Raw genomic sequence first — 20,097 nt, 5'->3', positions numbered from 1 at the left:
AACAACAAAGCCCGGAGGTAAGCTGGGCACGGAACAGTCATGCAGTAAACACTCTGACCGGCAGGTGCCTCGGAGGCACGACAAGGAGAGGCTGATGCAGCCGACGGTGCCCCTTTCAAACTCTAACTCTCTCCAAGAGCCAAGAGGGTAACTTCCCAGGCTGCCGCTGTCCGGTGCCGCTCCCTGGGAGCGGTGCTCTGAGGACTCGAGAGTTTCAAAGACAGACCCATAGGTTTTGGCACCCGGGCACCCTGAAACTACAATTCCCGAGAAGCCTTGCGACGGACGCCATCTTTCTCGCAAGTCCGTGCGGCCGGCTCCAGGGCGGGCGACGCCTCTTGCGTAATCGGCGCGCGCCGCCGCCGTCTCAGGGTGATAACGTTGAGCCCCTGCCCCAGCTGTCAGTCACAGCGCGGCCGGGCACCCGCGGAGGGGCTCGCGGGGCCTGCGCCTCCATGGCGGCCGTGTTTGACCTGGATCTGGAGACGGAGGAAGACAGCGAGGGCGAGGGCGAGCCGGAGTACCCTGCGGTGAGTGGTCCGCCCGGGCGGGGCCCGATCCCGCAGCCGATCTCCTCGCCCTGGCGATAGGATCGCCTTGCAGCTTCCCCCACCCAGAGTAGGCCAGCTCTTGCAGACCCCCTTCTCCCTCAGATCCCGGCCCCTAGTAAGCTCCCACCCTCCCCTCACCCCGACCCGCTGTCCAGGACCCTAGCCTTTCCCCTGATTCTCCTTTTTCTGCGCTCGTCCTCTCCCTCCCCCGTCCTGGCGCATCACCTGCCAGCTCCCATTCCTGACTCTCTCTTCCCCTGAGCCAGGCAGCCCAGCTTGTGGGGGAGGGGTCCCTGTACCTCCCTTGCCTCTTACCCCTCGGTTTCTCACAGGACGTGTGTCCCCTTGCCGAGTCGAGGGCGGCTGGCCTGGAGTGAGTGAGGGTCGTGCTGGGGGAGGAGCAATGGGCTGGGGAAGGGAACTGGGGCGTATGGAGCCTTGTCCCCATCGACTTCCTGTGTCTACAGGCCCGTGGGACACTACGAGGAGGTGGAGCTGACCGAGACCAGTGTGAACCCTGGCCCTGAGCGCATCGGGCCCCACTGCTTTGAGCTGCTGCGTGTGCTGGGCAAGGGGGGCTATGGCAAGGTAGGGGCCCCGCCTCCTTCCTCTCTGGCCCCCCAGTGAAGGCTTCTCCAAACAAACAGACTTGTCAATCAGGAGAGCCCCGGACAGAACTCGGAGACAGAAGCAGTATTAAGGAGGGAAGGGCAAGTCCTCTCAGAGTCAGACTGGAGATCATTCCTGCCCCACCCTTGGGTGGATGTCAGCCTCTGGATCCCAAGGGTCAGGGTGGGGGCTTTCCAAAGACAGGGCGTGGGGAGGGAAGTTGATCCGGTCTTCCCTGCCCCGCAGGTGTTCCAGGTGCGAAAGGTGCAGGGCACCAACGTGGGCAAAATATATGCCATGAAAGTCCTGAGGAAGGTGAGTCATCCGTTCAGCCAGCGAATGTTCACCGAGTGGCCGCCATTCCAGATGCACTGCGCTAGGTTTTGGGAAGACAGCAGTGGGCATGATGAAGGAGACAGTCCCTGTGCTGGGCATTTGCCAGTTTGCTGTCTATGCTGATTACAGTCATGTTCTGCTTAACGAGGGCGTACATTCTGAGCAATGCGTTGTTGGGAGATTTCGGCGTGCGTGCATGCGAACTTCGCAGAGACACCTAAGCAAACCCAGGTGGTCTAGCCTCAGGCACACGGACGCCGTGTGGCGGCGCCTACGGCTCCCGGAGTATAAGCCTGGACAGCACATTGCCGAACAAAATAGCGCGAGATAGCATCAAGCACAAGAGAAAGAGATACGGTCCAGATATGCTGTAAACTCGAGATGCACGAGGCTGCTGCCGCTGTAACACGGCACTGTTTTACAGCAGGCTTTTTTTTTGAGGGGGAGGGGGTGGTGGATTTCTTTTTATTCATTTATTTTTAAAATATAGTTTATTGATGATACTATTACAGTTGTCCCAATTTTCCCCCCTTTACCCCCTTCCACCCTGTAACCCCATTCCCTCCAGCAATCACCCCCTTAGTTCATGTCCGTGGGTCAGACATATAAATTCTTTGGCTTCTCCATTTTCTACCCTGTTCTTAACCTCCCCTGTCTACTCTGTACCTGCCAATTTGTGGTTCTCGCTCCCTGCACCACCTTTCCCCACATTCTCCCTCCCCCTCCCAGCTGACAACCCTCCGAATGATCTCCGTATCTGTGATTCTGTTTCTGTTCTGCTTGTTTGCTTTGTTTTTTAGATTCCGTTTTTTGATAGTTGCGAATTTATCACCATTTTAATGTTCTTAGTTTTGATCTTTTTCTTATGATTCCCTTTAACATTTCCTATAATAAGGGCTTGATGATGGTGAACTCCTTTACCTTTACCTTGGCTGGGGAGCACTTCATCTGCCCTCCCATTCTAAATGAAAGCCTTACAGTAATCTAGGTTGTCGGTCCTTGGTTTTCATAACTTAAAAAATTTTTTAATGTATTTAATTGATTATGCTATTACAGTTGTCCTATTTCCCCCCTTTACTCCCCTCCGCCCTGTGCACCCCCTCCCACCCACATTCCCCCTTTTTAGTTCATCTCCGTGGGTCATACATATAAGTTCTTTGGCTTCTCCATTTCCTATACTATTCTTAACCTCCCCCTGTCTATTTTCTACCTGCCATTTATGCTACTCATTCTCTGTACCTTACCCTCTCCCCTTCCCACACCCCTGCTGATAACCCTCCATGTGATCTCCATTTCTGTGTTTCTGTTCCTATTCTAGTTGTTTGCTTAGTTTGCTTTTGTTTTTGTTTTAGGTGTGGTTGTTAATAACTATGAGTTTGTTGTCATTTTACTGTTCATATTTTTTATCTTCTTTCTCGTAGATAAGTTCCTTTAACATTTCATAAAATAAGAGCTTGGTGATGATGAACTCCTTTAATTTGACCTTATCTGGGAAGCACTTTGTCTGCCCTTCCATTCTAAATGAAAGCTTTGCTGGATAGAGCAATCTTGGATGTAGGTCCTTGCCTTTCATGACTTGGAATGCTTCTTTCCAGCAAGGTTTCTTTTGAGAAATCAGCTGACAGTCTTATGGGCACTCCTTTGTAGGTAACTGTCTCCTTATCTCTTGCTGCTTCTAAGATTCTCTCCTTATCTTTAATCTTGGGTGATGTAATTATGATGTGCCTTGGTGTATTCCTCCGTGGGCTTATCTCCTTTAAGACTCTCTGAGCTTCCTGGACTTCTTGGAATCTATATCCTTTGCCAGATTGGGGAAGTTCTCCTTCATTATTTGTTCAAATAAGTTTTCAATTTCTTGCTCTTCCTCTTCTCCTTCTGGCACCCCTGTGATTCTGATTTTGGGGTGTTTAAAATTGTCCTGGAGGTTCCTAGGCCTCTCCTCACTGTTTTGAGTTCTTGTTTCTTCATTCTGTTCTGGTTGACTGTTAATTTGTTCCTTTTGTTCCAAACCGTTGATTTGAGTCCCAATTTCCTTCCCATCACTGTTGGTTCCCTGTCTATTTTTTTTCTGTTTTCTTTTTCTTTTTCTTTTTCCCTTGTCACACCACCGACTGGAGCGAAACAACACGACACGCTGCCGCTTCACCCAAAAGCGGTGTTTTCACTTTGCCCTTTCTGGACGGCGCAGTGGGTCATTAGTGAAAGGCCCAAAGAGTGCTTTTCAAAGGGGTTACATTTTCTTTTATTTCACTTAGCATAGCTTTCATTTTTTTCATCTAATTTGGGACCACATTCAACCAATTCTGTGAGTGTCCTGATTACCAGTGTTTTGAACCGTGCATCTGATAGGTTGGCTATCTCTTCGTCACTTAGTTGTATTTTTTCTGGAGCTTTGATCTGTTCTTTTGTTTGGGTCTTTTTGTCTCCTTGGGCCTGTCATGTAGTAAGGGGCGGAGCCTTAGGTGGTCACCAGGGCAGGGCAACCCATGTCTCTGCCTTGTGACGCTGTATTTGGGGGAGGACCCAAGAGGGAACAGCACCACTTGCTCCGCTCTCTGCTGGTTTCAAGCAAACTGGGCCCTTCTGGTGCTGATTCCTGGGTGGGAAGGTTTGTGTACGTTCTAGGACCCTGTGGATCTCTCCAGCGAACTCCTGTGAGGCTGGGAGTTTCTTCCGCTGCTGCCGCAACCCCCACAGGTGTTTTCAATCAGAGATTTGAGGCTTTATTTCCCCACACTGGGACCCTAGTTTGCGTGGTCTGTCTCGAGCCCCAGTTGTACCTCCCGGTTTATCTGCGTGCGAATGTGGGTCCATCCAGTCTGCCAGCTGCCGCCACCTCACCTGCTCCACCGGCCACTGCCTCCCCGTGTGTCCTCTCTGCCCAGCTGCCTGTCTCCGCCCCTCCTACCGGTCTGGTTGAGTGTCTCTTCTTTAACTCCTTGGTTGTCGGACTTCCATACTGTTTGATTTTCTGTCAGTTCTGGTTGTTGTTTGTTTTTAAATTTGTGGTTGTCCTTCTTTTGGTTGTGCGAGGAGGCACAGTGTGTCTACCTACGCCTCCGTCTTTGGTTTCCATAACTTTGATACTTGTTGGCAGTCTCTTCTAGCCTGCAAAACTTCTTTTGAGAAATCAGCTGACAGTCTTATGGGAACTCCTTTATAGGTAACTCTCCGCTTTTCTCTCGCTGCTTTTAAGATTCTCTTTTGCTCTGGCTGGTGTGTCTCAGTGGATTGGGTGCTGGCCTGTAAATCAAAGGGTTGCTGGTTCGATTCCCAGTTTAGGGCACATGTCTGGGTTGTGGGCCGGGTCCCCAGTAGGGGGAGTGCAAGAGGCAATCACACATTAATATTTCTCTCTCTTTCTTCCTCCCTTCCTCTCTCTTAAAAAAAAAGGTAAAGATTGATTTAAAAACAGATTCTCTTTATCTTTAACCTTTTGCATTTTATCTTTTTAAAGATTTTATTTATTTTATAGAGAGGGGAAGGGAGGGAGAAAGAGAGGGAGAGAAACATCAATGTGCGGTTGCCTCTTGCACACCCCAGGCATGTGCCCTGAATGGGAATCGAACTGGAGACCCTTTGGTTTGCAGGCTGGTGCTCAATCCACTGAGCCACACCAGGCAGGGCAACCTTTGGCATTTTAATTATGATGTGTCTTGGTGTGGTCCTCTATTTTGGGACTCTCTGTGCTTCCTGGATTTGCATATCTATTTCCTTCACCAAATTAGGGAAGTTTTCTTCATTATTTTTTCAAATAAGTTTTCAATTTCTTGCTCTTCCTTCTTCTCCTTCTGGCACCCCTGTGATTTGGATGTTAGTACATTTGAAGATGTCCCAGAGACTCCTTAGCCTATCTTTGTTTTTTTTTTCTTTTTCTTCCTGCTGTTCTAATTGAATGCTTTTTTCTTCCTTTTGTTCTCAATCATTGATTTGATTCTGAGCTTCATCCCCTCCTGTGTTGGTTCCCTGTAGACTTTCCTTCATTTCACTTAACGTAACCGTCGTTCCCGCCCGGGTCTGTCCTGTGCCGCTGAAGTGCCCAGGGAGTTCCCGGAGCGTCCCGGTGCCCAGTGAGCTGAACTGCGCACCGGGTAGGCTGCTCATCTCTGTTTCACTTAGTTCTTTCTTAGGAGTTTGTTCTGTTCCTTCATTCTTTCTCTGTCTCCTCACTTTGGCAGCCTCCCTGTGTTTGTTTCTGTGTGTTATTTGGTGGAGCTGCTGTGACTCCCCACCTTAGTCGTGTGGCCTGTGGTGGCAAAGGCACCTGTGAGTTGTCTGGGGCGGGGCCTCAGGTCATCGGCAGGGCCCGCGTCACCGCTCTACGGCTCTGCGTGGGAAAGGGCTCGCAGAGGGGACAATGCGACTGCCTGGCCTCTGGAGTTTTGTCCAGGAGGAAGCTGTCCCCTGGCACTCAGCCGGGTGCTAGTCACTTCACTTTCTCCCTGTGATGCCCCTGGTGCCCTTCCAGCTGCTGCCCCGGGAGCTGACTCCCAGAGGGCGTGGGTCTGCGTAAGTCCTAAGTGCATGGTTGGCCCTTTAAGAGAAGTCCCTTGTGAGCCCCACAGTTCCTTCCGCCACCCCAGCCCCTGCCGGGTTTCCTAGCCAGAAGGTGTGGGGACTTATCTCCCCGGTGCTGGAACCCTGGGCTGGGTGATCTGGTCCGGGGCTGGGACCCCTGCTCCTGGGGTGTCCCTTCTGATTTTTACCCACCACACATGGCCGTGGGACCGCCCGTTCCGCCTCTCCCTGCCACTGCACGTCTGCACACCTGACCCCGCTCTGTGCCCCCGCTCTGTGCCTCCGCTCTGTGCCTCCGGGCATCACCGCGTCTCCACCCCTGCTGCCCGCCTGGACGACTGTGGCTTCTTTCAATCTTGGTTGTCGGGCTTCCACGCAGCTGTATTTTCTGAGGGTGCTGGGGGATCATTGTTTTGTCGTCTAGTTGTCATTTTGTCTGTAGTCGTGCGAGGAGGCCAAGTATAGTTACATATGCCCCCACCTGGACTGGAAGTCTCACCGGGTGACAGTGAACTTGTGTGTAAGTAGCAAGAGTGCACTCTACAGTAGAGAAGAAAGTGTGTGTAGTGCACACACACACGTCAGGAACGCAGTCATTGGTCCTTGTGAACGGGCACCGTCTGCGCTCTGTGATCACATGTGCTCTCCTTTTGCACGCACAGCCGGCAGGTCCGGTTACGCCGGCACCACCGTGACCAGGCGAGGAACGTGTTGAGCTAGGACTCCGCCTCGTCACTGGGAGACAGGAATGTTTACCTCCGTTATGATCCGTGGGACCGCTGTCATGTGCGGGGCCCACTGTCGACCGGAATGTCATCGTGCGGCACGTGACTGCACATGATTTTTGCAGAGATTATCAGTCACGGGCAGTGTTGCCTCCCAGGGGACACTCGGCAGCGCCCGCGTCCCTTCCGGAGTCGTCGTGCCCAGAGAGGGTGCTAGTGGCATCCAGCGGGGGGTGGGGGGCCAGGGATGCTGCCGAGCATCCTGTAGCGCACAAGGCGCCTCCCACACCAAGGAGTTATCTGTCGCCCAGGACGGCAGGGGTGCCGCGGCCGAGACACACGGAGCCGGCGGAGGAGCCGGTCCCTGGGAAGGGCTGCTGACGGCGGCGGCGGCGGCGCGGAGAAATACAGTGGAGTGACAGACAGTGGCGGAAAGAGGACGGTGGGGGGCCCCGAGGGGGGCCCCAGACGCCCACCTTCTAACCAGCTCCTGCCTCTCCAGGCCAAAATTGTGCGCAACGCCAAGGACACGGCGCACACTCGGGCCGAGCGGAACATTCTGGAGTCTGTGAAGCACCCGTTCATTGTGGAGCTGGCCTACGCCTTCCAGACTGGCGGCAAACTCTACCTCATCCTTGAGTGCCTCAGCGGTATGCTCGGGGGCCCGGCCGGGGGCGCGGGCGGGGTGCACGCAGCCCTGGGGGCTCGGGGGGAGGCCTGAGAGGTGCGGTGTGTAGAGTGGCTAGGGGGCCCCCACACCCATCCATCCATCTGTCTGTCCATCCCGTCATTCATTCATTCAGCAAACATCTATCCGGCCCCTCGTGTGCCCCTCCCCTGTGTCCGGGGCGGAGGGGATTGGGGGGGGCGTTTGGTTAGAAGTCTAAGGGTTGTTTTGTCCGTTTCCACTGTCCCTTCATGTCCTGTGCCTCTCCCCTGTGTGCCCTGCATGCGGTCAGGCCCCAGAGCCAGCTGGGTCGTTCTCCACCGTGTTCTCCATCCTCACTGCGCTCTCTCGGGGGGAGGGGGAGGCGCAGCTGTGTCTGAACTCCGGCTCGCCCTCTCCCAGCATCCCCTCCGCCAGCCCCCGGGGCCCCGTGCCCAAGCCCGGCATCGTTCCAGACACCCCTCCTCAGAACGCACGGCTCCCCGTAACTGCCTGGCCCGGCCCTTCCCTGGGGCCTCTTGCTCGCTGTGGCGCGGTCCAGGCCTGCTTCTCCCGCTGGCCTGCCTGTCCCAGCAGGGCCCTGTGACCCCGTGCCCTGGCCTCCATCTCAGCGTCGCTCCGAGTCCCACCGCTGCCATGGACCCCCTGCCCCCTCACTGGGGTTGGTTCTGCCCCGCCTTGTCCGCTCTGGGAGGTGTTTCGGGTGGAGCTCTCGGGGCCGTGGCCCCGGTCTGGCGCGTCTGTCTCCTCTCAGCCTGAGCATCCGAGGGCCACGGCGGGGTCTCTTCCTCTCCGTGTCCCCAGCCTCGCCCAGCACAGGGCCCGGCACCGAGTGGGAGTCGGTAGATGTTTGCTGAATTGACCCCCACGGCAGCTCTGTGAGGCAGGTAGGGCGGGCACTCGGGGCCCCCCCCTCCCCTCGCAGAAACCTGGTCTCGGGGAGCGCAGGGGCTCGGGCCCGGCCCGCAGCCGCTGACGCGTGTGTGTCGCAGGCGGTGAGCTCTTCACGCACTTGGAGCGAGAGGGCATCTTCCTGGAGGACACGGCCTGGTGGGTGCTGCTTCCTGCCTCTCTCCGGGGGGCGCCAGGGGCCCGCCGTGGCCTTCACCCCGCTCTGTCTCCGCAGCTTCTACCTGGGGGAGATCACACTGGCCCTGGGCCACCTGCACGCCCAGGGCATCATCTACCGGGACCTCAAGCCCGAGAACATCATGCTCAGCAGCCAGGGTGCGTGCGCACGCGTGTGCGGCGGTGTCTGCCGGTCGGGGCCTGCGGGGTGGGCTGCGGCGCCCCCACGGGGCGGCCCGGGTCCCTGACCGCCCCTCCCACGTTCCCCCTCAGGCCACATCAAACTGACAGACTTTGGGCTCTGCAAGGAGTCGATACATGAGGGCACCGTCACCCACACCTTCTGTGGCACCATTGAGTACATGTAAGGGGCAGCCGGCTGGGCCCAGGGGCCGGGGGAGCGGTGGGGAAGGGCCTTGCCCCGCTGACGGTCCCCCCCCCGGCCCTCAGGGCCCCTGAGATTCTGGTGCGCAGTGGCCACAACCGGGCGGTGGACTGGTGGAGCCTGGGGGCCCTGATGTACGACATGCTCACTGGATCGGCAAGTCCAGCCTCCTGGGAGGGCGGGCAGGAGCGGGGTGGGGTGGGCTGGGTGGGGGAGCAGGCCCCTCTCCCGGGCAGGGGCAGGGCCCGGCGGGAGGCCCACGGGGCCCCTCTCACCCTCCGCCTCCTCCAGCCACCCTTCACTGCAGAGAACCGCAAGAAAACCATGGACAAGATCATCAAAGGGAAGCTGGCGCTGCCCCCGTACCTCACCCCGGACGCCCGGGACCTCGTCAAAAAGGTGGGTGCCTCCTTGCCCTTGGGTGAGCCCCCGTCTCTTCTCCCAGGCCCCGCACGGGTTCCCGGGTGCCCCCGGGCCGCAGGGGGCCACAGCCACCCCTGCCTGCGTGGCGTGCCTCTGGGGTGGAGGGCGCTGGGCTCGGGCACCCGGATCTTGAGCCTGGGCCGAGCGCCCACGCGGCAGCTGCTGACCTTGCACGAGTCCTCAACCTGCGTGCCAGTCCTTGCAGACTCTTCCTGATGAGCTAGTCGCTCCTCCACCAAAAAGGGGGGCGCAGGGCGGGGGTAGGCCCACGTGCAGAGTTGGGTCCCCACGAAAGCATCAGGGGTGATGCCAGCAACCACCTGCCTTTGTGATGGTGTCGTGGAGGAGCAGCCATTGGACTGAACCTCGGGAGCCCAGGGGTGTCGGCAGGTGGAGACCACACTCTGGAGGCTCCTCTCCCTGCTTCCCCCAACCCCAGCCAGCCCCGGGGAGCGTGGGGACATGCAAGCAGACCTGTCCGTGACCCCCACCCCCTGCCCTTGTCCTGCAGTTTCTGAAGCGGAACCCCAGCCAGCGGATTGGGGGCGGCCCAGGGGATGCTGCTGACGTGCAGGTGGGTCTAGGACCCCACCCCCACCCCGAGGGGTTGGTGGGGCCGTAGGGCAGAGGGAGTTACCAAGGATGCCAAAGTGGGTGAACCTTGGCATGCCTGGGGGCTCTCTGTCCACAGAGGCACCCCTTTTTCCGGCACATTAACTGGGACGACCTCCTAGCCCGCCGTGTGGACCCCCCTTTCAAGCCCTGTCTGGTGAGTGGAGGTCCTGCCGGCCCAGGGGTGGGGGGCGGGCCCCTCTCTCGGACACCCCCCGACCTCTCCCCACCTGAATCTGCCTGCAGCAGTCGGAGGAGGACGTGAGCCAGTTCGACCCCCGCTTCACGCGGCAGACGCCAGTGGACAGTCCGGACGACGCGGCCCTCAGCGAGAGCGCCAACCAGGCCTTCCTGGTGCGGTCTGGGGGCCCGGGGGCTCGGGGACGCGGGCGGGGGGCGTGGCCGGGGGCCGGGGGCGTGGCCGGGGGCCGTGGATGCTGAGCGCCGCCCGGCCCCGCCTCTGACCCCCAGGGCTTCACCTACGTGGCGCCCTCTGTCCTGGACAGCATCCGGGAGGGCTTCTCCTTCCAGCCCAAGCTGCGCTCCCCCAGGCGCCTCAACAGCAGCCCCCGGACCCCCGTCAGGTACCTCAGGGCGCTCACGGCTGGGGCGGGAGGCCCGTGCCCGCTCTGGCTCTGCCGCCAACCCCGGGGGCCGAGTCCCGTAGCCGGCGTTAGCCTGTTTCCCGTCCCCCACGGGGACCCCTCGTGGCAGGGGCTACCCGGGTGGGCACCCAGGCAGGTGGGCAGGCTGGCCCTCCTGCCCCGGAGCCGGTAGGCAGCGATTGTGCCTTGGTTTCCCCTGCAGCCCCCTGAAGTTCTCACCCTTTGAGGGGTTTCGGCCCAGCCCCGGACCACCGGAGCCCATGGAGCCCCCTCTGCCTCCTCTGGTGCCACCACCGCCACCGCCCTCAAGCACTGTCCCCCTGCCCATCCGACCCCCCTCAGGGACCAAGAAGTCCAAGAGGGGCCGTGGGCGCCCTGGGCGCTAGGGGACGGGGGCAGTGGGACCCTGGGGGCGTCTCGGGGCACAGGAGGGGGTGTGTGGGAGCGCATGTGTGTGTGTGTGTGTTGGGAGTGGCTGGGCCCCTGAATCATGAGTGCGAAGGGCCAGCCGCCGGTGGGGGCCTCCCGCGGCCGAGCTGCACCCTTGCGGAATTAAAGTGCCTGATCACGGCGGCCCCTGGCTCTTCCTTCAGCCGTCGAGGGCAGGTGTGGGCAGGGTCGTGCCCGAGGAGCCCCTGCTTAGGGACAGGAGGGCCACCACAGGACCAGAGGACCTCAGGGCTGGAAGGGTTTTATTTCAGGTGGGTGGCCTTCCTGGAGGAGGGGGGGTGCACAGCCTTGGGGACGAAACCGGGGGGCGGAGTGACAGTCTGAGGCCCTCCACGTGGGGTGTCGGTGACCAGGGCAGTCAGTGTCCAGTCATAGCAGCTGGGGAGGCAGAGGCACGGTGACAAGGGAGTGACCCCGGGGCCGGCCCCTACAGCGCGGTGACGTGGAGGCCCTGGCCCCCGGCGGCCCTGGCGCTGTCGTCCCAGGCCGCGCTGCCCGCAAAGGCGTGCAGGTCACTCAGCAGGGCCTCGGCGCTGCCCGCGGAGCCCTCCGGGCCCTGGGGGCCGAGGCCCGGGCCCCCTTGCACGCCGCCACTGGGCGCCTCCTGCGCGGGCTCCGGGCCGCGCTGGGGGCCGGGCTGCTCTCCCCGCCCCTGCTCCTCTCCCAGGGGTCCGGCCTCCTCCTGGCCCCCGTCAGAGCTGCCGTCCTCCACGTCCTGGTCCTGCTCGTCCTCCTCCCTCTCCAGGTCTTCATTGGTCGGCTCGAACTCGGCCCGGGCCCGGAGCCAGCGGCCTGGCGGGCTGGCCCAGAGCAGGCGGCGGGTGCGGCCCCACAGCGCCGCGCCCAGGCGGGCCGGGTGGTAGTAGCCTCCGGAGTCCCGGCTGAGGCGGCGCCAGGCCAGGGCCAGGCCAGTGGCCAGCAGTAGTAGAAGCAGCAGCAGCAGGACCACGGTGACAGTGCTGGAGCCCTGGCTGTCCTGGCCACTGCTGCCCAGGACCCCGGGCAGGGCCAGCAGCGTCCAGAGCCACGGGGCGCGGGGCAGGTCCTGTGGGGAGACAGGCGGGGGCTCAGCATCCTGGCTGGGCCAGGCCGTGGGCAGGCTGGGTGGCGGGGTCCTTGGTTGCTTTTTGGGCGAAATGGGAACAGTCGCGCAGAAAAACCCTTGCTTGGGTGACAAGGCCCCGGCCCTGGGGTACCTGCCCACTTCCTCCCTCCCACTGCACCCTAAAAGCCTGCTCCTGTTGGGGGGCGGTTGGAGGATTCTGTCTGGAACGCTCCATCCCCCCTCTCTTCCCTCCCAGCCACACGACTCCCCTGCTCACCTCGGCTCGGGGTACCTCGCGCCTCAGTGAAGCCTAGTCTGAGCTGGGCCGCTGCCCTCGTCCCTGCGGCCTGCCCAGCCGGCTCTCCCGCCTGCCCCCACACCCCGTCCTAACCCCACAGCTAGGTAAAGCTGCTTGTTCACTAGGGTTATTGTCGTATCACCCCCACCAGAATCGGCTGCAGGAAGACAGGTCTTTCTGGTTCAAGCACCTACACAATTCCTAGCACATAGTAGGTGCTCCATAACTATTGGTTGACTCAAAACTGCCCACAGGAGCAGCAGTGGGGATGGACCTGCAAGGCCAGTGTTGGGGTAGCCCTTCCCGAGGCCCGGGGTGCCAGAACCAGTCCCAAGGCACCTGTTCGCCGTCCACTTGGCCAGGTCTGAGGAAGGGGGCCAGAGACTCCCTTCTCGCCCCCAGGCCCCCGGGACAGCCCCGCCGCCGCCCCAGCTGCAGCGCTTCCGTTCAGTCCCACCCCCTGCCCCTGGGGGCCGCGGCGGCCCGGGCGGGCTGTGCAGCTGCCAGAGGAAGCCTGCGGTCGGAACAAGGCAGGTGGGGTGTGAGCGGGGGAGGAGGGGTGCAGGGCGCAAGCAGGACTCCCGCCCGGGCAGGCTCCAGGGATGCTCCCCGCGGAGCAGGGGAGGGTCTGCCCCCGGGTCTGGAGGGGGGTCTGGGCCCAGAGTGGGGCGCCGGGGCCACCACCTGAGCGCTGAGGTGGGAGGGGAAGGAAAGGCCCCATTCCTGCCCCATCCACGCCTGTCCTGGCTCCCTGGCTCTCGCCTCCCCCCCCACCCCGACTGGCTGCTGGTGGCCCCCAGCACCAGGAATTGTTCCTCCCTGCCCAGGCCCCCCAGCCCTGACCTCCAGTCGCCCCCACCCGAGGACGCAGCAGCGGGATCCAGCGCTCACCATGGGTCCGTGGGCCTCTCAGCGCCGGCGGCGTGTGGAGAAGTGAACTCTCGTGCTGTGCTCCACTGCAGCTAGGGGTTGCTTGACGCTTCCGCTTCCTGCCCACCACACCCCTCCCAGCCCTCCCTGCCGTGGGCCCCTCGGGCCTCTCGGGACCACTCTGACCACCACCAGATCCTCCCAGGGCTGTCACTGGGCCAGGCTCGGGCTACGGAGCCCGGGGCCAGGCTGCCAGGAGGAGGGACTGGGCCCCCAGCTCCGAGCAGGACATGGCTCTAGAGGTTTCTGTGTGTCCTCAGCCTCGGTGCCCTGCCCTGGCAGAATTCAGGGGGGCTGAGCCGACTGGGGGGGCCCTCGTGGCCCCAGGCCTTTCCCACATCTCATGCTCCCTGGGGGCCTCACCTGTCCCCGTCTCCAGACTTCCTGTCCCAGCCCCACCCCCGCAGCAGAACGGTGAACCTGACTTTTAGAAAGAGAATTTTATTTGGAATGAAAATATAGAGCCCACCCCGCCCACTCCTCCAAGGAGCAGGGGGCCGGGCGGGGGCGGGGCGATGGTCCCTCAGCGTGTAAGCTTGCCTGGGCACAGAAACCCTCCGCGAGAACAAGGACAGACGCCAGGCGGGGGCTCCAGCCTGGGCCCGCAGGATGGGTCAGGGCGCGGACCGGCCCGAACCTGCCCCGAAGGCCCTCAGCAGGGGGCGGGGCCGGCCAGCCCGCGGCGTGGCCTGCCGGCAGAGGCTAAGTGAGAGGGGGCTGGAGGCGGCGGTGGGGGGTGGCACCCGCGGGACCTGCGGTCCTACGCGTCCCCGTTCTCCATGCGGCCCAGATGCTCCTCCAGGCGGCCGATCCGCTCCCCCTGCTCCTTGACCAGCGCTCTCAGCGCCCGCAGCTCCTGCATCACCTCCTCCAGCTTCCCGGCCTCCTGCGGGGACGTGGAGGGTGGTCAGGGGTCCCGGAGCGGGAGCCCTCCCCAGATCCACTGCCAGGCAGGGACCCGGGGCTCCCCAACACCACTGCGGACCGCTGGGCACGTACCCCGGCTCCGGCGAGGCTGCTGCTGGGGGCGGCCGCGCTGGCGGGGGCCGCGGGTGTGGAGGCCCCTGAGCGAGCGGCGCCGGGGCCCACGGCGGGCCGGCTGTCGGACAGCACGTTGCGCCGGCTGACCTTCAGGTCCCGCTGCTTGCTGGGCACGTAGGCCTCCCGCAGGGAGATGAGGATGGGGCCGGCGTCCCGCCCGCTCACCCACTCCTCCGCCTCCAGCGCCGCCTCGGGCCCCGCCGTGTCAGGGTACAGATCATCCTGGAAGAGGTCCGACTGGGTGGGGGGCGGGGGGCAGGGGAGGTCTGGATCAGCGGGGGGCCCACCACCTGGGCCCTCTCGTCGGGACCCTAGGCGGCCACCTCCGCATCCCTCTCCTGGCCTGCAGGCCTGCACCCTGCCAGCCCGTTCCCCCGTGGCCCGGCCCCAAGTCCCCCCCTCTCTACACTCAACTCTGTCCCTTCACTTCCTCTCTGGACACCGTCAACAGCTCCCCCACCCCGAGGGCCCCCCAACATTCCCCAGCAGGGCTTGCTGGGGTCTGGGAGCCGCGCTGTGCCCCTGGATGCTGTGCTCTGGACCGCGAGTGCCCGGGGCAGCCCTGTCTGCCTCGTTCGCAGCTCGGCTCCCCGGGGTGCGCCTGGCACGCCGGGCGGCGCGCTCAGCAGACACTGGCTGGAGGAGGGCGGATCGCGTCCAAGGCTCTTGGCCGGGCATCTGACGCCCGGACACATGTGGCCCGATGCCCTCACTCTCGGGGGCCTCCTCTGCAGCCAGACTTCCTGTTCCTCTCGCCATTCCCCGCCCTGGCCTACCGCCCACCCCTGGAGGGCCCTGCCCAGCGTGCTGTCAGCCGGCCTCCGTCGGGAAGGCCTCCAGGCTCTGTCTCCCGGGCTCCTCCAGGGGAGGGTCTCAGCTCACCCGGCTTGCCCTGGGCCCGGCACAGCCCAACCCAGCCCCCAGCACAGCAGGGGACGCACTGGCGCTCGCCCAGCCCACTGACTGCACCCACTCAGCCATGACTCCTTTATGGGCCTCGCCCCAGTCCCCCCCCCCCCGCCCCGTGGCCTGACAGACAGGAGGGAGTGGACAGGGGAACCTGGCGGCCTCACCTTCCGTGGCACGGTCATGACAATGGGCTCGCACTTGCGCTCATGCAGTTTGTAGAACCTGGAAACGTGAGGGGAAGGAGGAGCCGTGGGTGCAGCTCCCCCCACACCAGCTCTCCTGGTTTCCTCTGCTCTCAGCTTCCTCACCCCAGCCCCCCCTAGACTGCCCCCAGGCCCTGGGGCCTCCTGAGCAGCCTCCCATCATCTGACCTCTGCCCCCTGCCCCCAGGGCGCCTCCCCCAAAGCCAGCCTCCTTGGTGGCCCCTCTTACCGGGCGATCTCACACTTGCTGACCTCCAGGCCCCTCTTGGGCATGCTGCCCATGCCCCTTTGGGGCTCTTTGCTGGTGAACGTGTTCAGGAAGTGGATGTAGGGGGGCTCGCTGGTAATCTCGAAGTACCGGATGCTGGAGTCGCCCTGCAGGGTGGCAGGGAACAGGTGTCAGCGCCCGGCACCCCTCCGTCCCGCCCCACCAGGCCCGGCCAGCCCAGCCCAGCCCCACCTTGCCACAGACGTAGACCACGTTGGTGTCGGGGTCATAGAAGGGCAGCAGGGCCCCATTGCTCGAGTCCAGCTCCTGCAGGGCCATGGGCTCTTCCAAGTTCTCCTGGCGAAGGGGCAGGGTCCCGTCAGGCCTGGCCAGGCCAGAACCTCTCCCCTCCCCTCAGCGCCCCACCCCTCCATCAGGACCATCCAGCCCAGCCAGCGCTGCCTCTGCCACACCGGTGGGCTCCCTCTCACCTCTGAGCCTTTGCCTGCACAGTGTGCCCCGCACCCCGCCTCCTGTCCGTTCCCAGGCGCCCCCACCCCCCCTCGCTGGCCTGCTCCAGGCATGCAGACTAACTCTCAGGCCACTGAGCAAGCGCTGAGACACCCCACCGCTCGGGAGCATCCGCTGGTCTCAGGGGCCCCCAGAGGTCAGGGCATGGAAGCAGAGCTCTGGGCGGGGGCTGGGAGGCCTCCTGCAGGAGGGGTCTCCGCCCTGGGCCTCACAGGACAGCCAGGTGGGAACAGGCCAGCCAGGAGAAAGACTTTGCAGTTGGCAGGAACAACGCGGACAAAGACTGGGTGACTGGAGGCAGTGGGGGAGGCTGGGGTGGGGGACAGGGAGAAGGGAGGCCGGTGGGGTTCCCGGTCCCGAGAGCCTCAAGTGCCAGGCCGAGAGCCTGGGAACCACAGGCACCTCCAGGGTGACCCCTGCCCTTCTCGCCCGGGTTGGGGCCTAAGTCCCCAGCCTGCCACCTCAGGCCAGTCGCAGCCACTCACCAGGTCCCAGAGGGCCAGCTGCCGCTCACTCATGCGGCTGAAGCCCGTGGTGAACACCTTGCCGTCCGCCAGGAAGATGGCCCGCATGGGCCGGGCCCCCTCGTGAGCCTTCTCCCGCTCCTGTCGGGGGACGGAGCGGTCGGTGCAGTGGCCCGATGGAGCCCCTGGCCCGTCCACCGCCACCCTCGCCCTCCAGGGCCACATACCGCCACCAGGGTGCCCCGGCGGGGGTCTATGATGCGCACGCTCTTGTCCTTGCAGGCGGAGCAGAAGAGGCTGCCGTTGTGGTTCCAGCTGACGTTGTAGATGAGGTCGGGGTGCAGGGTGTCCAGGCGGTACAGCTCCTCCGCCGTGCCCACGTTCCAGATGAGCACCACGTTGTCGCAGCCTGCGGGGTCGGGCGGCATCAGCCCACCAGGCTCCCTGCGACCACCCTCCTGGGACCAGACCCGACCTCTCGACCCCAGGAGACCTTGGCTCTCCCATCTTCCACACGGGCCCAGGTGGAGGTGCGGGAAGTTCCAGGGCTGTGCTCGGAGGGGGTGGGGGCGGGGGCGCGGTGCCGACCTGCACTGAGCAGCACGTTGCGGGCCGTCGGGTGCCAGGTGACGATGCCCACTCGCTTGGTGTGCCCCTCCAGCACCACCACCGGCTCCGTCAGCGGGGACACCAGCCCGTTCTCCGGGATCTGCCACACCTGAGGGAGGGGGAGGTTGCAGGTGGGGCTGTGCTCGGCCTGGCTTCTGACAGCCTCAAACCGCACGTGTGACCCTGGACCCGCCACAGCGCAAACCTCACCATGACTGTGCAGTCCTCTGAGCCGCTGGCAATGACTTCATCGTTGTGGGGACACCAGTCGATGTCCAGGACGGGTCCTGTGTGTCCACACACCGTTGGGTAGGCCTTGTCAATGCGGCCCGTCTGCGGGCATGAGGTGGGCAGTCAGTGGGGACTGAGGGCCCCCAGCCTCTGTCCCTCCCAGAGCCTCGGTCTTCCCCTCTGCGGCGCCGGGATGACGCGCAGCGCCTGGCCCACAGGTGGCCCCCATGTGACTGCCTCTCCTGGCCCACCTCTGCCTCCAAGGCATCGCCCGGTGGGCAGGGAACGCTCGTTGCCTCTGAGCCTGACCCTGTGCAGTAAGACTTTCTCCTCCTGGGCTGACACATCTCAGGCAGTAAAAGTGGACGTGACCCCTGCCCAGCAGTGCAGGGACAGGCAAGATAAGGGGTGTGGGGTAAGCAGGCAGGTCTAGCAGGAGTGGCCAAGCCACCTCCAGTCCTTCCCCCAGCCCGCACGGGCCCCACCTTGCTCAGGGGGAGCACCAGGAAGGCGCCCCCGCCGCTGGCCTCCACAATCACCGCCAGGAACTTGGGGTTGACTGCGCAGAAGGTGCTGTCCCAGGTGACCCGGGACACTCGAATGTCCTCGTAGCACTGGTCATTCTTGACCGGCTGTCCGAACACGTGCCGGAATTTGCTCTGCCGAACCACCTTTCGGAAGGACATGTCTGCAGCGTGCAGAGGCCTGTTAGCACCCGCCGACCCCAGCACCCCCCAGCCTCCCAGGGCTGCCTGGAGCCAGGTGGGGAGGATGCCCCTGGGCCTGGTCACTGTGACCCACCTAGCCCTCAGTTTCCCCTTACAGAATGGGGTCACCGGCACAAACCCCGGCTGCCGGCCCCCAGGGCCAAGAGGGAAACGCCCCCACGGCAGGCCTTGAGAGGCTCTGCAGGGCCCTTCCTGGGGCCCCTCGCTGGCTCGGCGCTGTGCGCGCCTGTGGGGCGGGGAGAGGCCGAAGCCAGCGCAAGCTCAGCTCTCCTGCGCGTCCCCGCCAGGTCTCACCAGACCCCTCCCGGCCCAGGATTTGAAAACTGGATGATGCGAACGGACAGAGGAGGCAGGGGCGATTTCTGCTGTCCGGGCCGCACTAGGCCCCAGTTACGCGTCCCACGGAATGTGCAATGTCCGCAGGAACGTGCAGGGAGCCCCCCCACCCCCTCCCCGCCCCTCGGGCCGGCCCCAGGGGTCCTGGCAGGACTGGGCGGGCGTCGGGACGCTGCTCCCAGCCGCAGAGCATCCCAGAGCCGCCTTGCAGCGGGGTCCAAGGTGAACCAGAAGCCCCACTACCAGGGACCCCGGCGCAGGAGGGGAGAGGCTGGGTGGCCACCAGGAGTTAGGACTGAGGGCTAGGCGCCGCGGAAAGGAGGGGCTCCTGGGATTCGCGACCTCCCTCCTCCAGCCCCGCGGCTCAGCCCCCGCAGCCCCGCCCGCCCCCTGCCTGCGCCCCGAGGCTCGGCCAGTCGCGCTCACCGGGGGCGCCGGGGACTGCGGCACCGGCCTCGGGCGGCTCCGGATCCCGGCCTCTGGGAAGCAGGAAGCGGGAATCAGGAAGTGACAGAGGAGAGGGGCGCGAGGGGCGGGGGCGGGGCTGGGGCTTGCGGGGGTGGGGCCGAGGTCACGCGCGGAGGGGCGGGGCGGGGCGGGAGGCTGCGAGTGGAGCCTGGAGGCCGGGAGCGCAGGGGCGCTGAGGGCGCGGGGGCGGGGCGTGGGCGGGGCCTTGGACGCCCCGCCCCGCAGGCTTTCAGGTCGCTCTGGGGCGCCGGGCTAGAGGCTGCGACAGCAGTGGGGATGGGGCCTGAGGGCCTGCAGCCGCGGTCCACGTCCCTGTGGCAGACCTTGCTCTTCCCAGGAGTGGGTAGAGCCCAGCCCTCCCGATCCCCCAGTCCACCCCAGTGCATGCTTTAGGGTTCCCCAGTCCACCCCAAAATATGTTGCCTACTGGGACGGTCGACATGTGAGCGTGCCCCCTTTTTAAGGTGCAGAAGTGTATAGCTCTTGTTTCACGATGGAAATAAAACAGGTGTTTTAAGGGAAGAGCGGAAGGCCCAGCCAACTCATTCTCCCTGATGAACGCCCCTGGGTCTCGCTGCCTCCTAATCACAAACAGAACCGGGGCCATGCTCCCCAGGTCCCTCACTCCTTCCTGCCTGTCCGCGGCCACCTCCCGCGGAGACCCGGAGGTCAGTCCGCAGACCTCCCTCCCACGCAGCTCCTGCGAGGAGGCGGCTGAGTCGTGCCTGTGGGTTTCTCAGGCAGAGCCTGCCTGCTCCCCCTGGGGCTGCTGTCCCCCTGGGGCTGCTGTCCCTGGGGCACTGGCCGCCTCCCCTCATTCCTTCTCGGAGCCTCCACTGCCCCGGATGACCAAGGGGTGATGGACAAGGAGGCCCCTTTCCTGAAACAGTGGGGTGCAGGGGGAGAAGGGCGGAAGTCACAAGGAGCTCTTCCCCGGCTCCCTGAAGCCCCCTGTGTGTCCACCTCGGCCGCCTCACCGCACCCTGCCGAGGACACAGCTCAGAGAGGAGAGGCACGTGCCCCAGGTCCCTCTCCCGGGACTCAGGCCCCACGGGTTTGGCTCCGAAAGCCCTTACTTTTCCCACTGCCCCGGAAATCGTGAGCAGGCCATCCCTCCAGCCCCGGACTCGGATGTGGGTGGTTGGGG

General features: G+C 63.4%; 3 protein-coding genes and 1 non-coding gene across 6 annotated transcripts; 1 reads left to right on the top strand and 3 right to left on the bottom strand.

The window, feature by feature from the left end:
* Nucleotides 1-348: 348 nt before the first annotated feature.
* RPS6KB2 (ribosomal protein S6 kinase B2) lies at nucleotides 349-11,072 on the top strand. 2 transcript variants are annotated; one of them, XM_045854841.1, is made up of 15 exons: nucleotides 349-530; nucleotides 884-924; nucleotides 1,019-1,139; nucleotides 1,407-1,475; nucleotides 7,242-7,389; nucleotides 8,399-8,456; nucleotides 8,533-8,633; nucleotides 8,748-8,838; nucleotides 8,925-9,015; nucleotides 9,151-9,258; nucleotides 9,794-9,856; nucleotides 9,974-10,051; nucleotides 10,141-10,248; nucleotides 10,366-10,478; nucleotides 10,702-11,072. In XM_045854841.1, the coding sequence occupies exons 1-15, from the start codon at nucleotides 456-458 to the stop codon at nucleotides 10,883-10,885; spliced, it is 1,449 nt and encodes a 482-aa protein (XP_045710797.1). In that variant the 5' UTR covers nucleotides 349-455; the 3' UTR covers nucleotides 10,886-11,072. The 2 variants fall into 2 exon arrangements, with proteins under 2 accessions (XP_045710797.1, XP_045710796.1); XM_045854840.1 differs by having other exon boundaries at nucleotides 350-530; nucleotides 10,144-10,248.
* Nucleotides 3,591-3,726, bottom strand: LOC123829630. The gene has a single exon (XR_006787633.1). It is a non-coding gene; the product is annotated as a small nucleolar RNA SNORA21 (small nucleolar RNA).
* A 102-nt stretch (nucleotides 11,073-11,174) lies between the features above and the next one.
* LOC123829299 (protein tyrosine phosphatase receptor type C associated protein) lies at nucleotides 11,175-13,495 on the bottom strand. Of its 2 annotated transcripts, none has more exons than XM_045854844.1 (2): nucleotides 13,184-13,495; nucleotides 11,175-11,994 (listed from the first exon to the last, which is right to left on the bottom strand). In XM_045854844.1, exons 1-2 carry the CDS (start codon nucleotides 13,184-13,186, stop codon nucleotides 11,377-11,379), a joined length of 621 nt encoding a protein of 206 aa, XP_045710800.1. In that variant the 5' UTR covers nucleotides 13,187-13,495; the 3' UTR covers nucleotides 11,175-11,376. The 2 variants fall into 2 exon arrangements, with proteins under 2 accessions (XP_045710800.1, XP_045710798.1); XM_045854842.1 differs by having other exon boundaries at nucleotides 13,136-13,263.
* A 152-nt stretch (nucleotides 13,496-13,647) lies between these two features.
* Nucleotides 13,648-19,017, bottom strand: CORO1B (coronin 1B). The gene is made up of 11 exons (XM_045854839.1): nucleotides 18,909-19,017; nucleotides 17,904-18,106; nucleotides 17,398-17,520; nucleotides 17,167-17,296; nucleotides 16,806-16,987; nucleotides 16,600-16,719; nucleotides 15,836-15,940; nucleotides 15,605-15,750; nucleotides 15,337-15,394; nucleotides 14,222-14,500; nucleotides 13,648-14,108 (listed from the first exon to the last, which is right to left on the bottom strand). Exons 2-11 carry the CDS (start codon nucleotides 18,102-18,104, stop codon nucleotides 13,983-13,985), a joined length of 1,470 nt encoding a protein of 489 aa, XP_045710795.1. The 5' UTR covers nucleotides 18,105-18,106; nucleotides 18,909-19,017; the 3' UTR covers nucleotides 13,648-13,982.
* Between the last annotated feature and the right edge of the window lie 1,080 nt (nucleotides 19,018-20,097).

This window comes from Phyllostomus hastatus, unplaced genomic scaffold (genome assembly GCF_019186645.2).
Source record: "Phyllostomus hastatus isolate PE091 unplaced genomic scaffold, TTU_PhHast_1.1 phas_scaffold_11, whole genome shotgun sequence".
Taxonomy (NCBI): Eukaryota; Metazoa; Chordata; class Mammalia; order Chiroptera; family Phyllostomidae; genus Phyllostomus; species Phyllostomus hastatus.
This window is presented reverse-complemented; position numbering and strand designations above follow the sequence as displayed.

Excerpts from the sequence above, each read along its gene's own strand:
- RPS6KB2 (XM_045854841.1), top strand. The coding sequence starts at position 456 with ATGGCGGCCGTGTTTGACCTGGATCTGGAGACGGAGGAAGACAGCGAG. Across the intron at positions 9,016-9,150 it reads ACGACATGCTCACTGGATCG|CCACCCTTCACTGCAGAGAA; the intron begins GCAAGTCCAGCC and ends CGCCTCCTCCAG. Across the intron at positions 9,259-9,793 it reads CCCGGGACCTCGTCAAAAAG|TTTCTGAAGCGGAACCCCAG; the intron begins GTGGGTGCCTCC and ends CTTGTCCTGCAG.
- CORO1B (XM_045854839.1), bottom strand. The coding sequence starts at position 18,104 with ATGTCCTTCCGAAAGGTGGTTCGGCAGAGCAAATTCCGGCACGTGTTC. Across the intron at positions 17,297-17,397 it reads CAGAGGACTGCACAGTCATG|GTGTGGCAGATCCCGGAGAA; the intron begins GTGAGGTTTGCG and ends CCCCTCCCTCAG. Across the intron at positions 16,720-16,805 it reads GCCGGGGCACCCTGGTGGCG|GAGCGGGAGAAGGCTCACGA; the intron begins GTATGTGGCCCT and ends GTCCCCCGACAG.
- LOC123829299 (XM_045854842.1), bottom strand. The coding sequence starts at position 13,186 with ATGGTGAGCGCTGGATCCCGCTGCTGCGTCCTCGGGTGGGGGCGACTG. Across the intron at positions 11,995-13,135 it reads TCGGGTGGGGGCGACTGGAG|GACCTGCCCCGCGCCCCGTG; the intron begins GTCAGGGCTGGG and ends GTCTCCCCACAG.